Source organism: Podarcis erhardii (genome assembly GCF_964252035.2).
Source record: "Podarcis erhardii genome assembly, chromosome: 13".
Lineage (NCBI taxonomy): Eukaryota > Metazoa > Chordata > Lepidosauria > Squamata > Lacertidae > Podarcis > Podarcis erhardii.
The window spans coordinates 38,405,890-38,419,252 of record NC_138502.1 but is presented as its reverse complement, the minus strand read 5'-3'; the positions used below and the strand labels follow the sequence as shown (position 1 = coordinate 38,419,252).

The following is a 13,363-nucleotide window of genomic DNA, read 5'->3' as shown; positions in this document are numbered from 1 at the left end:
GTGGGGAAACTCAGAAATTTCTAGGATTTTGTTCGTCTCCTTTGTAACAATGGGTTGTAGCCATGTCCTATTCATAGTAGACTCACTAAAATAAACGAAACTTTGTCAATCGTGTTCATTAACATCAACTGATCTACTTTAAGCACGATTAGCATGGGCTAGCTCCATCTATCTATGGCTATCGCAGGGGTGGGCAGGGTCCAGGATAATCATAGAAAAACTTTGCATGTCGTGGGGGGATTTATATGCACAGCCCAAAGAGGTAGCGAAGAAAGATGATTTCTTTGTGTGTGTGGACTTTCCCATTGTAAGCTGTTTGGGTGTGTATATAAAATGACGCCCAGGAGATTTGGGGAAGGTGATCCTTGGGCGGCCGGGGCGAGAGCGAAGAGGGGCGGATGGAGAGCCAGTCCCCGAGGGGGCGGGCAAGGCGCGCTCCCTCCGCGGCGCTGGGAAGGCCCTTCTTCCTGGGAGGGGAGGACCGGGGAGGAGAGGGAGGGAGCTGCGAGCCCAGGCGGGGGCGATCCCACCCACTCGCTGGCCCCACTGACTCCCGTCGGACAGCTGCTTCCTCTCGCCTGCTCCTGGGATCCTCCTGCCCGGCGCAGCCATAAGGCACCATCGGCGGCGGAGGAAGCCTTCGGAGAGCCGCTCGCTTTTCCTCTGCAGCAGCAGCAGCAGCCAAAACTTCTCTCCAGCTCGAAAACCTCCCGCTCCGCCGACATGGGCAAAGCGGGCGCCGCTTTCCGTGTCTTCGGGCTGATCCTGTTCGCCTCCGCGGTTTGGGGTAAGTGAGTTCGCTGTTGTTGTTTAGTTGTGTCTGACTCTTCGTGACCCCCTGGACCAGAGCACGCCAGGCACTCCTGTCTTCCACGGCCTCCCGCAGTTTGGTCAAACTCATGTTAGTTTCGAGAACACTGTCCAACCATCTCGTCCTCTGTCGTCTCCTTCTCCTTGTGCCCTCCATCTTTCCCAACACCAGGGTCTTTTCCAGGGAGTCTTCTCTTCTCATGAGGTGGCCAAAGTATTGGAGCCTCAGCTTCACGATCTGTCCTTCCAGTGAGCACTCAGGGCTGATTTCCTTCAGAATGGATACGTTTGATCTTCTTGCCGTCCATGGGACTCTCAAGAGTCTCCTCCAGCACCATAATTCAAAAGCATCACTTCTTCGGCGATCAGCCTTCTTTATGGTCCAGCTCTCACTTCCGTACATCACTACTGGGAAAACCATAGCTTTAACTATACAGACCTTTGTTGGCAAGGTGATGTCACTGCTTTTTAAGATGCTGTCTAGGTTTGTCATTGCTTTTCTCCCAAGAAGCAGGCGTCTTTTAATTTCATGACTGCTGTCACCATCTGCAGTGATCATGGAGCCCAAGAAAGTAAAATCTCTCACTGCCTCCATTTCTTCCCCTTCTATTTGCCGGGAGGTGATGGGCCTTGTGGCCATGATCTTTGTTTTTTTGATGTTGAGCTTCAGACCATATTTTGCGCTCTCCTCTTTCACCCTCATTAAAAGGTTCTTTAATGAGTTAGCTAGCGGCGCGCAAAAAAAGGCGAGCTTTTCCACTGGCGAGATGCATCTCCTTCCCTAGCAAGAGTCCCAGTTTTAGACTCCTTTGCAAGCCAAGAAGGGAAACTTGGAAGGCAACTTTCCTTCAGGGAAACTTTGTGATCTTTTCAATTCTTTTCTTTGAATCACTGTTTGGAGCAAAGCAAGCCTTTGCAACTCCCTGTCCTTAGGGAAAGGGTCGAATCCGGATTTACATGAGTGATTTGTTGGGAGTAGGTTCTCCTCCTAGAGGCGCGCTTCCTCACACCCCACCCCTCAGGGTCCAAGTTACTTTGGAGGCATAGGAATGCCAGCAAGGATTTAATTTAATCCGGATTACCACCCTTTTTGCAGAAATAAGGTTGCTTCTGTTTGTTGAGCTGTCATACGAGGTCGGTGCCAAGCAGTTGTTAATCCCACACTTTTCCGTTGAGTTTCCCTGTCACTTTACTTACCGCGGAAAAGTTTGATATTTTAGAAATGCAGGTTTCTTGCAGCTTGGACTCTGCTTTCTAAGCACAGGACAAGCGCAAGTGAGAACGAGCCCTATAATTGCACAACCTGGAACTTGCTGGCATGCAATTAAATCCCACATGCAAAAGAGTAAGACTTTTTTAAAAAATGTTTTTTTCCTGTTTTATTAAATTTGCTTAGTAACATAACATTATTATATATATTCTATAAAACAAAGAATACAGAACAAAATTCATTCATGCTACAATGCCTAACTACATAACATTAATATATATGGTTTCTGGAAAAAAGGCTTACACAACAAAATCAATTCAAAATACCATTTGGTTTACTTTCCCCCCCTCCCTCCCCACTCCAGCCCTCCCCACCCCCAGTCAGATCTTCCTTCATATCTTTATCCATGTACACAGTCTGTTCATTCGAGCTTGTATGTTAGGGTTGGCTTCCCCTCTTTCTATCCAGTTCCTGTAAAATGCCCATTTATTTGTGATTCAGTAAGACTTGAATCAGTTTTAAAAAACTCTTGCCAATGGTGTTTGCCATATCTGATACCTTTTGCCATAACCCCTTTGAGGGTTCCCCCCCCCATCAAGCAGTGTATACATTTTATGACATATTTATAAACTATCTTCCAAAAAGTTCAAGGTAGTGTACATGGCTCTCCTCCCCCCCCCCCCGTTTCATCCTCACAACAACCTTGTGAGGTAGGTTCAGCTGAGAAATGGTGACTGGACCAAGGTCACCCTGTGTCTGAATGACTGTTTCGCAGTCTTAAGCTCCCGTCTGTTTCCTTTGGTGTTCTAAAGATTCATGCCGTCTGTGGAGCTATTAAGGCCGGTACTTGACTTGAATCTCCCCATCGTAACTTGCAAGGCTCAGCGTCCAGTCTACAGGCTCATCCAGGCAACTGCCATTGCATCCCATAATATCAGAGGAAGGATCCTCATGCAGAACAGTGCCCGCTTCTTTTCTCAAAACAGTATAAAAGGTGACTCCAGGCAGGGGCGGCTTAATGGCGCTTCCAGACTGTCTCTGCTTTCGGTATTGCATACCGGCCAATTGAGGTTGCGCAATTACAGGTGATGAGTAGGGAAAGTTGCACAACAAACCTGCTTCCCCCCAAAGATAAAGACTTTTTGTGATAAAGAAAGTCATGGGGCAATGCCCTAGAAAGCATGATGCATCTTCCCGGCCAACAGGATGAATGCTCAGTAAAGAAGTTGTCAGGAAGTGACTAAATTTGCAAATGGGATGGCTAGAACAGGGGTCAGTAAACGTTTTCAGCAGGGGGCCGGTCCACTGTCCCTTAGATCTAGTCAGGGGCCGGACTATTTTTTGAAGGGGAAAAAAATGAACGAATTCCTATGCCCCACAAATAACCCAGAGATGCATTTTAAATAAAAGCACACATTCTACTCAAGTAAAAACACCAGGCAGGCCCCACAAATAACCCAGAGATGCATTTTAAGTAAAAGGACACATTCTACTCATGTAAAACCATGCTCATTTCTGGAATGTCTGCGGGCCGGATTTAGAAGGTGACTGGGCTGGATCTGGCCCGCGGGGCCTTAGTTTGCCTACCCATGGGCTAGAATATCACCAGCTCTTTGAGACTTTCAAACAAGACAAAAAAAAATGGATTTAACAACGAGCCCTCAAAATTAGAAAAGGAATTGTTAAATAATACAGTGGTGCCCCGCAAGACGAACGCCTTGCAAGACGGAAAACCCGCTAGACGAAAGGGTTTTCTGTTTTGGAGGCGCTTCGCAAAACGAATTTCCCTGTGGGGTTGCTTCGCAAGACGAAAATGTCTTGCGAGTTCCCGCGGGGTTTTTTCACTTTTTTCGCCCTTTTCCTAAGCCGCTAAGCCGCTTATCAGCTGATCCGCTGATAAGCCGCTTATCAGCTGATCGCTAAAAGCCGCTAGACCGCTAATAGTGCTAATCCGCTAAGCTGTCAATGGTCTTGCTTCGCAAGACGAAAAAACCGCTAGACGAAGAGAATCGCGGAACGGATTCTTTTCGTCTTGCGAGGCACCACTGTACCAAAATCATTTACAGAATGTACCGACTCCTCCTTGACTGGGAAGTCAAGGAGGATGAGGTGAAGGCGGTAATGATTAAATGGGCACAAGACATTGGACGCACCATCATGATGAGTGAATGGGAGACCCTTTGGAAAACTAACATGAATTTTACGGCATGTTACACCATTAAAGAAAACATGATGAGAATGCAGTTTAGATGCTACCTTACACCATCAAAACTCTCCAAGATGTATAAAAATATTTCAGACAAATGCTGGCTGTGTGGAGAAACAAAAGGAGATATGTACCATATGTGGTGGACATGCCGAAAAATTAAAGAGTTCTGGAACCTCATTTATGATGAGATGAAAAAGATCTTTAAATTAACATTCTCAAAGAAGCCAGAAGCATTTCTGCTTGGAATTGTAGGCAGTGATATCCTGAAAAATAGAAGAGAAATCTTTTTATATGCGACAGCCGCTGCCTGGTTATTAATTGCATCAAACTGGAAAGGGGGGAAAGTACCAACAGTAAGGGAATGGCAGACTATGTTACTAGACTATGCAGAAATGGCTCAATTGACAAATAGATTAATGGGAAATACAAAACAATCATTCACACAAAAATGGGATATTGTCAGAGCTGCCCCAAGGTCCCAGCTCACAGAGGACCAACGCCAGGTCGTCGTTATATACAAAAGTCTTTATTGAAGTTCAGTTTCCATTTCAAAGCCGTAGCGCACAGCTCTACGTCTTAAACCCTAGACCGCCGAAGTTCCGTCTGAATCTCCTCCCCCCTGACACCAGTTTAAGATTCTAGCCCTGCTCCACCTCTTCCTCTGCTCTCTCCTCCTCTGGGTCCTCCTGTCCGCTGAGGCATTCCCCTTTCTGGACTCTTCTGACGCTGAGTCGCCTGACTCCTCCCCCTGCCTCCGGCGGGCTTTAGGACCTGGTTCCCAATCCTCGTTCTCTGCTGTCCCGCGCGCCTGCACATTTGAACTTGGCTCTCGCGCCAACCCAGTGACCTTCCTCCTGACCGTTACACTGCTTCTATCACTGCTTCCCTCTTCCGGGATGCTGGCTGGACCTGACCCATCTTCTCTCCCTGCTGGGGGATACGCTTGCCCCGATACCTGGGACTTCCCCCCCCCCACTATGCTCTGGTGGGGAAGCTGGCCCTGATCTCCAACTACTGCTCTGGGAGTCCCCGCTGGCCCCTTGCTTCTGGAGTGTCCCCCTTGGGACCCCCCTTGCCCTGGCCACCGGCGCCCCCTTCTGTGAATCTTCCGATTCGCTGGAGAGGCTCATGGAATCTCTCGGGCCACTGTCATCTTCTCCTACGCTGCCCTCAGATTCTTCCCCTTCGCTCTCCCTTTCCTCCCTTCCCTGCGCTTCTGCTCCTGAGCCCCTGACAGATATGTTCAAGAAATACCTACAAAAATATAATAACGACATAACATCTATGGCAGCGTTTGAATGACCCTTGTGTAAATTAAACATTGATAAATAAGGGGAAATGGTACGATTTGTTATAAGAAAGTATTAGAAAATATATTAAAAGTAAGGTAATAAGTACATTCAGTGTTGTAAATGTAAAGTACATCGGGAAATGACATAGTTTAGTTTATTGGATTCTACTTTGGTTTATTTTTGTTGAGTTAGAAAGTATAAGAAAAGAACATGTAAAGTACAAGTTTAAATCAATAACAGTATAATTATTTAAGGTTGTTGTTATTCTTATTAGTTTTACCTTTTCTTTGTACGTACTATTTAAAATTGTGTATGATATCCTTGGATGTCAATTAATAATAATATTAATAATTTTGCAAATGGGTTGTTGAGATACAGCAAGCCTGCAGCTTACAAGCATTTAACTTGTATGCGTTCAGCTTTCCATGCTTGACAATTAAAAAAATTAAGAGCTGGGAGCTATAGCTCTTGTGAGTTATAGTTCCCAGGTTTATTTGCTTTAAATGTTGGAGGCGTTTGTTCTGATGTTCCCATCCCCAAATTTGTTCTCTTCCCTGCTGAAACATGGATATGCTGTTCACACACCAATGCTCCTTACAACCACTCACTGCCTCCAGCCCTGCCAAATACTTTAATCTCATTCTATTCCTGTGGTAATTTCTGGAGCTACATTTGTTTTAGAGCTCTGTGAAACCTTGACCTTGGCACTGGTTTACCTCCAGAGATCTAGCCCCTCTCCTGAAATGCTGAGAACATGCTGAGCTTCTCCTTTCCCTAATACAATATGGCCAGGTATTGATTTTAGGTTTGCAGAGAGATGGAGTCACCGCCTTTTCCCATAGGACATTCGTAGTTCATTTCCCCACCCCTATTGTGTCCTGGGCAGAGTACGTGCGTGTTAACCGGTTTGGCAAATTCTGATAATTCTTCCAAAGGAAGTCTTGAATCATTCCCTTTGACCTGAGCAAATAGTTAACAGAAGTGTTTTCTAGACAGGCAGGGAAGTGGCTTAGGACAGTGTGGGTGGGAATCGAGCATGGGGACAGAATTGCATTTTGTAATGACTGCTATTTATTTATTTATTGAATTTACATACTGTTCTATACCTGGAGGTCTCAGGGTGGTTGACAGAAAAGATCACAACATTTTAAATCAAGATAAGAACAATAACCCAATACCCCCCCCAAAAGAGCCACATTTTAAAAGGGTATAGGATGGCCACAAGATCAACCAAAGGCCTGTTTAAAAAGGAATGTTTTTGTCTGGCGCCAGGCAAACTTCCCTGGGGAGAGAATTCCACAGACAGGGAGCCACTGCAGAGAAGGCCCCATTCTCGTTTTGCCACCCTCTGGACCTCTTGAGGAGGAGGCACACAAAGGAGGGCCTCAGAAGATGATCTCAGGGTCTGGGTAGGAAAGAGGTGGTCCTTGAGGTATTGCGGTCCTGAGCTGTTTAAGGCTTTGTAGGTCAAAACCAGCACTTTGAATTGGGCCCAGAAACTAATTGGTAGCCAGTGCAGTCAGACCAGGATTGGTGTAATATGCTCAAACCAACTTGCTCCGGTGAGCAACCTGGCCACTGAATTCTGCACTAGCTGAAGTTTCTTTCTCCCTCCACCCCTTAGGAGACCTTAATTAATTTATTTATTTTTGGAAATTAAACAAAACATATTATCTTAAAACATATAATCCTTAATTCCACCCCCCCATTTCCCCTCCCCCTCCCTCCCATAACCCCCCCTCCCCGCCCCCCTGACTTCCCTCAGTTCCAATCTCTGATTTCTCTATAAATGCTATTATCTGCATGTTACAGAGTTGTGTAAATCCTTAATTTGTCAATGAAAAGTTTGTGAGTGTTTATTCAAAACCTGCCAAGGAGTCCAGTTCACTTTGTTGCATCTTTAAATACTTTGTAAAAGGTTCCCATTCCTCTTTAAAGTCACAGTTATCCTTGTCCCGTAGTTTATGTGTCAATTTTGCCAGTTCTGCATAGTCCATCAGTTTCTCTTGCCATGATTTTTTGGTCGGAATTTCCTCAGTCTTCCATCCTTGTGCTATTAAGACGCTCGCCGCTGTTGTCGTATACATGAAAATATTTTTCAACTTCTTTGGCAGGTCTTTCCCCACAATCCCTAACAAAAATGATTCAGGTTTTTAAATAAATGTTAGATGGAACATTTTCTTCAATTCATTGTATATTATTTCCCCAAATTTTTTAATTTCATTACAATCCCACCACATGTGGTAAAATGCCCCCTCCTTTTTCTTATACTTCCAACACAAATTTGAGCTAGTTTTATACATTTTTCCTAACTGCACTGGTGTCATATACCATCTATACATCATCTTCATATACTGTGGTACCTCAGGTTACATATGCTTCAGGATACATACGCTTCAGGTTACATACGCTTTAGGTTACAGACTCTGCTAACCTGGAAATAGTACCTCAGGTTAAGAACTTTGCTTCAGGATGAGAACAGAAATCACATGCTGGTGGCACGGCAGCAGCAGGAGGCCCCATTAGCTAAAGTGGTGCTTCAGGTTAAGAACAGCTTCAGGTTAAGAATGGACCTCCGGAACGAATTAAGTACTTAACCCGAGGTACCACTGTACTCTACATTTCTTTGGGGGCTCAAGCAGAGAAAGGTCTTTGCAGCAACCTTGATCCTTTTATCCAGGGACTCTGGGGAATGAACCTGAGAGTTTATGCAGCCAAATCTTGTGCTCGTAACTCTTAAGCTTCCAAATGGTGCACAGGAAAAGATTTAAGCTATCCTGCCACTTGCTTCCATCTAATGAAGTGAAGTAAAAGAACAACTACGGAAACATCAACAGGCCACACGTCTTATGTCTTGTCCCTGTGTTTCTGTACAAACAGCTGCGTACAGAAACATACAGTGCCATGCACTGGAGATCACTTCAGCTAATAAGAACATTCCATTCCTTTTTATTGGTGCCTGAGTGCAAGTGGGATCTACAACAATGTGTTTTAATACAGTATATCCTCGCTTCCTAGTAAGAGAGCTCGTGTTGAGAATATCAGCCAGTCAGCCATGCTCCTGTTCAGGATAACCTAAGCTGTAAGAAGCTCAAGCAGGCCAATTATCTTTTCCCCTCCTGCCGCCTCCTCACTTTAGTATATTTGTGATGGTTCTCCTCAAATGACTCTCAACATTTCAGGACACATGAGAAGCCATCAAGCATGCTTTTGTGTTCTGTATTAGTGGGTGTTGGGGCCTTTTGAATTACCGTATTTTTCGCTCTATAAGATGCACCAGACCACAAGACGCACCTAGTTTTGGGAGGAGGAAAACAAGAAAAAAAATATTCTGAATCTCAGAAGCCAGAACAGCAAGAGGGATCGCTGTGCAGTGAAAGCAGCAATCCCTCATGCTGTTCTGGCTTCTGGGATAGCTGCGCAGCCTGCATTCGCTCCATAAGACGCACACACATTCCCCCTGACTTTTTAGGAGGGAAAAAGTGAGTCTTATAGAGCAAAAAATACGGTATATATAAAAAAGTATTGTGCCTCTGCCTGCCTTGGTGTTGAGTGCCTTCCTGACTCCCATTTTATTGGCATACACTACCTGAACTTGCTGTTTGTGGGACAGATTATCATATGATTCTTGAGGCCACATTAGCTGTGACAGACACATGTCTCTCTTCATGCGCCTTCCCTGCTCATGTAAAGTGGTGCCTCGCAAGACGAAAAGAATCCGTTCCGCGAGTCTCTTCGTCTAGCGGTTTTTTCGTCTTGCGAAGCAAACCCATTGACGGCTTAGCGGATTAGCGCTATTAGCGGTTTAGCGGCTTTTAGTGACTTAGCGGATAAGCGGCTTAGCGGCTTAGAAAAAGGGGGGAAAGGGGGGGGAGTCGGAAAAACTCGCAAGACATTTTCGTCTTGCGAAGCAAGCCCATAGGAAATTCGTTTTGCGAAGCACCTCCAAAACGGAAAACACTTTTGTCTAGCGAGTTTTCCGTCTTGCGAGGCATTCGTCTTGCGGGGCACCACTGTATCTAGCAACGAGTAGGATATATCAGAACTGGGGGTGGAGGGAAGTGGCTGGAGGAAGTGACCCCAAAGTGTGGGGTGGTGGTGGTGATGGACTTGGAACTCATCTCTTGTATGTTGTCTTTGTAAGTAAAATCCTTCCCCTCTACTTTATCGGACCCTCAAAGTGTCCCTGTTTTCCAGGGACAGTCTGGGATTTACAGAAGCTGCCCAGGTTTCTGATTTGATCTCAGATTGTCCCACTTTTCCTTAGGGCACCTTTATTTTCATCAGAGAAATGTTGTAGGATACAGTCATTCCTCTTGTTACATTTGCTTCAGGTTGAATCTTTTCAGGTTGCGTCCCGCAGCGACCCAGAAGTAACGGAACGGGTTACTTCCGGGTTTCGCCGCTCGCGCATGCGCAGACGCAGCAAGTCGCTCCCCCAAAGACGTGCAGATGCGGGTTGTGTTCTGCTCATGATGCGAACGGGGCTCCGGAACGGATCCCGTTCGCATCCAGAGGTACCACTGTATATGGAGTTTTGTGACCACCCAGCCAAGGAGGTAACTATACAACCTTTGGAAGACATCTGAAGGCAGCCCTGTATAGGGAAGTTTTTCCCCCAATGTTTAATGTTTCATTATGTTTATATATATATATATATGTTGGAAGCTGCCCAGAGTGGCTGGGGCAACCCAGTCAGATAGGCGGGGTATAAATAATATAATTATTACGGCATTGGCCCAAATATAAGCCGCACCTGAATATAAGCCACACCTTTAACATTCAAGGGGGGGGGGAGAGAGAGAGAAAAAAGACAATACCTGAATATAAACCACTCCCTTAAAATTCTGCAGGCACTCACACCTGTTCCGTTTTACCGTATGCCTGTTTCAGCAGCGATATCGTCAAAGCCAGTTTTTGTAAGGTCATGAATTTTAGCTGCACTTTAACATTTCACGGTCGGAATTTGGGGAAAAAAGTGAGGCTTATATTCAGGCCAATACGGTATTAATATTATAGAATAGGACCGTCCCTGTTTTCATCAGAGAAATGTTGGAGGGTGTGCTTTATGTGTCAGTGAGCTGGACGCTTGAATCAGGATGGGCCTTTCCACATCTATTTTGGACCAGTCACATGTTTGTTTAGCTGGACCTCTTCCTCCGAATACTTATTGTTTCCTCCATGCATTTGTTCAGTCATTCGTTCATATGGCACAATCTCTTTGGATTTCCCCTTATCTTAGTGCTGTGCTTTGTATTATGCACAACATGGGCAGAAACATGGGCAGCAAAGGGAGAATGGGGCGTCATGGCAAACCAGATCCAAGATAAATTGCGCAGGGGAAATCCGCTCCACTTAGCAGGGGGGAGGAGTTGCGGTGGACGACGTGGCCACAAACTCCCCTCCAGGGGCGGGGGACTGGGAGCCAGTGTTGTGTAGTGGTTAAGAGCAGTGGACTCGTAATCTGGTGAACCAGGTTCGATTCAGCGCTCTTCCACATGCAGCTGCTGGGTGACCTTGGGCTATTCACACTTCTGTGAAGTCTCTCAGCCTCACTCACCTCACAGAGTGTTTGCTGTGGAGGAGGAAAGGAAAGGAGATTGTGAGTCACTTTGAGACTCCTTAGGGTACTGATAAAGCGGGATATCAAATCTAAAATCCAAATCCAAACCCAGAGGCTCCCTGTCATGCCATCACCCAGCCAGCCAATCTGCTGGCTGAGAAGGTGTGGCCAGGCCCCATTTAAACAAAGCCGTGAGCCAGAGAGCTTTCTCTCTCGGCTCGCTTCCTCAATCTACCACCCGCCCTCCCAAATTTGCAGGCTTCGACATTGGCCTTGCTATGGGGTTGGTCGCCATAGGGGCAAGGGCCATTTAGATGGGCAAGGGCCATTTAGTTTTCATCTACCTCGTAGCAATTGTCACAACTTTGTAAGATTTGGGTGTGAGGCATTGGTTGATCTTATGATGGAGGAGGGGAGGTGTGGCCATCACCTGCCCCTCCAAGCTTAAGGGTATTCCTTTGAAGGAATCCGGGGGGGTGGATCTTGTCCGAAGTCCGGGACTGGGCTAGTCCACGACCCCTTCGGGAACCCTGGGAGAGCTCGAATTGGTTTGCATCGACGGGGCTCCCCCATCGGTGGTTGACCCTTACCGAATTCCCTGCATGATGGGCGGGAGTCAGATATAGTCAACTCCAGTGCCTAAGCCAATACCACTCACATTCTGTAACCAATAAAGTTGTGGCTAAATTTTGCCCAATAACATTAACCTAATATCCGTGTCCTTGTGTCTCATTCATTGCCGAGGGGGTGGTTTCGGGGTCTCGACACGCAACCGTGTTGCAGGCATGATGCTTTCATATGGGCACTTCCAGGCTCTGTTTCTTGGGTGGGATTCAGTCACATGCCTGGAAATTCAGGTTGTGCAATTAGAGTTGATTTGGAAGTCTTGCATGATAACGCTCACCCCACCCAACTGGGCTTTCTGCAAGCAGGAAATGGTTGAGGTAATGCACTGGGAAGTCTGGAATAGCAGTTAGACAACATTGTCTAATTAATGCTGAATAAGGCGGTCATTTGCAAGTGACCTTAGTCTTTTTAGAGTTTGTTGCTTTGCAGATTATCTTGGACTATGAATTAGCCCAGTCTGTATGGATTCCCCACCCAGCACTGTTTTCTAGCCTTCTAATATCAGGGACAGGGAACAGTTGGCTCTGCATATGTTGCTGGACTACAACTTCCATGTGCCTCAGCAAATATGGCCAATGGTCAGGGATGCTGGAAACTGAAGTTCAGCTGAGGTTTGAATGGCCAAATGTTCCCCACTGCTGTTCTGTGTGATTATTTGCAAGACTGTACTCTAAACATTAGGGACGCGGGTGGCGCTGTGGGTTAAACCACAGAGCCTAGGACTTTCTGATGAGAAGGTCGGCGGTTTGAATCCCTGTGACAGGGTGAGCTCCCGCTGCTCGGTCCCTGCTCCTGCCAACCTAGCAGTTCGAAAGCACGTTAAAATGCAAGTAGATAAATAGGTACCGCTCCAGCGGGAAGGTAAACGGTGTTTCCGTGCGCTGCTCTGGTTCTCCAGAAGCGGCTTAGTCATGCTGGCCACATGACCCGGAAGCTGTACGCCGGCTCCCTCAACCAGTAAAGCGAGATGAGCGCCGCAACCCCAGAGTCGGTTACGACTGGACCTAATGGCCAGGGGTCCCTTTACCTTTACCTTTACTCTAAACATTGGTGTTGCATGCAGGATCCACCTCTGCTTTCAGTTTACAAAACAAGTAAATTTCTAACCCTGAAAATGGCTAATATACTTGAATGTATGACCGCTATCAGGCCACAGCTCAGAAGAGGTGTGTGTATGACTCAGAGATTGTGTATGCGTGTGTGAGAGAGAAACAGAGGGAGGCTGGAACTGCACAGCGTTGACCCCCAAATTCTTCTCCTACTCAGGTTTACATCCAAACCACAGAAGAATTCCCCTCCTACTCCCTTTCTTTCCTTTCTATTCCATTTACCAGGATGGAATTGCACTGACAGCAAGATCAGGCTGCAATACATTGAAGCAAGGCAAGTTAAAAGCCTTTGAGGAGGAGAAACATTTCTCCAGCTAGAGGGGAGAGGCCTCCATGCTTTCCTTCTCCTTGCTTGCCATGTATTGCTGCCTCACTAGAGTTGTCATTGCTGCAACAATTTGATAAGGGAGGGGGACTGGGAATCAGCAAGTTGGTGGGATACAAGGGAAAGTTCTGTCTAAATTTGGATTGAACTAGGAACAAATGGAACTGTTTCATGTGACTGAATGCTCCTTGATGTCGTAGGATAGTGATGATGATATT

General features: G+C 46.2%; 1 protein-coding gene across 1 annotated transcript in view; it reads left to right on the top strand.

Annotated features, from left to right (window-relative positions):
* Positions 1-519: 519 nt before the first annotated feature.
* ITGB3 (integrin subunit beta 3) overlaps positions 520-13,363 on the top strand; it is a 63,306-nt gene continuing 50,462 nt past the window's right edge. Inside the window, exon 1 of the mRNA XM_081837787.1 lies at positions 520-787. Coding sequence (XP_081693913.1) covers positions 724-787 — 64 coding nt within the window. The 5' untranslated portion in view covers positions 520-723. The remainder of the gene's footprint in view (positions 788-13,363) is intronic.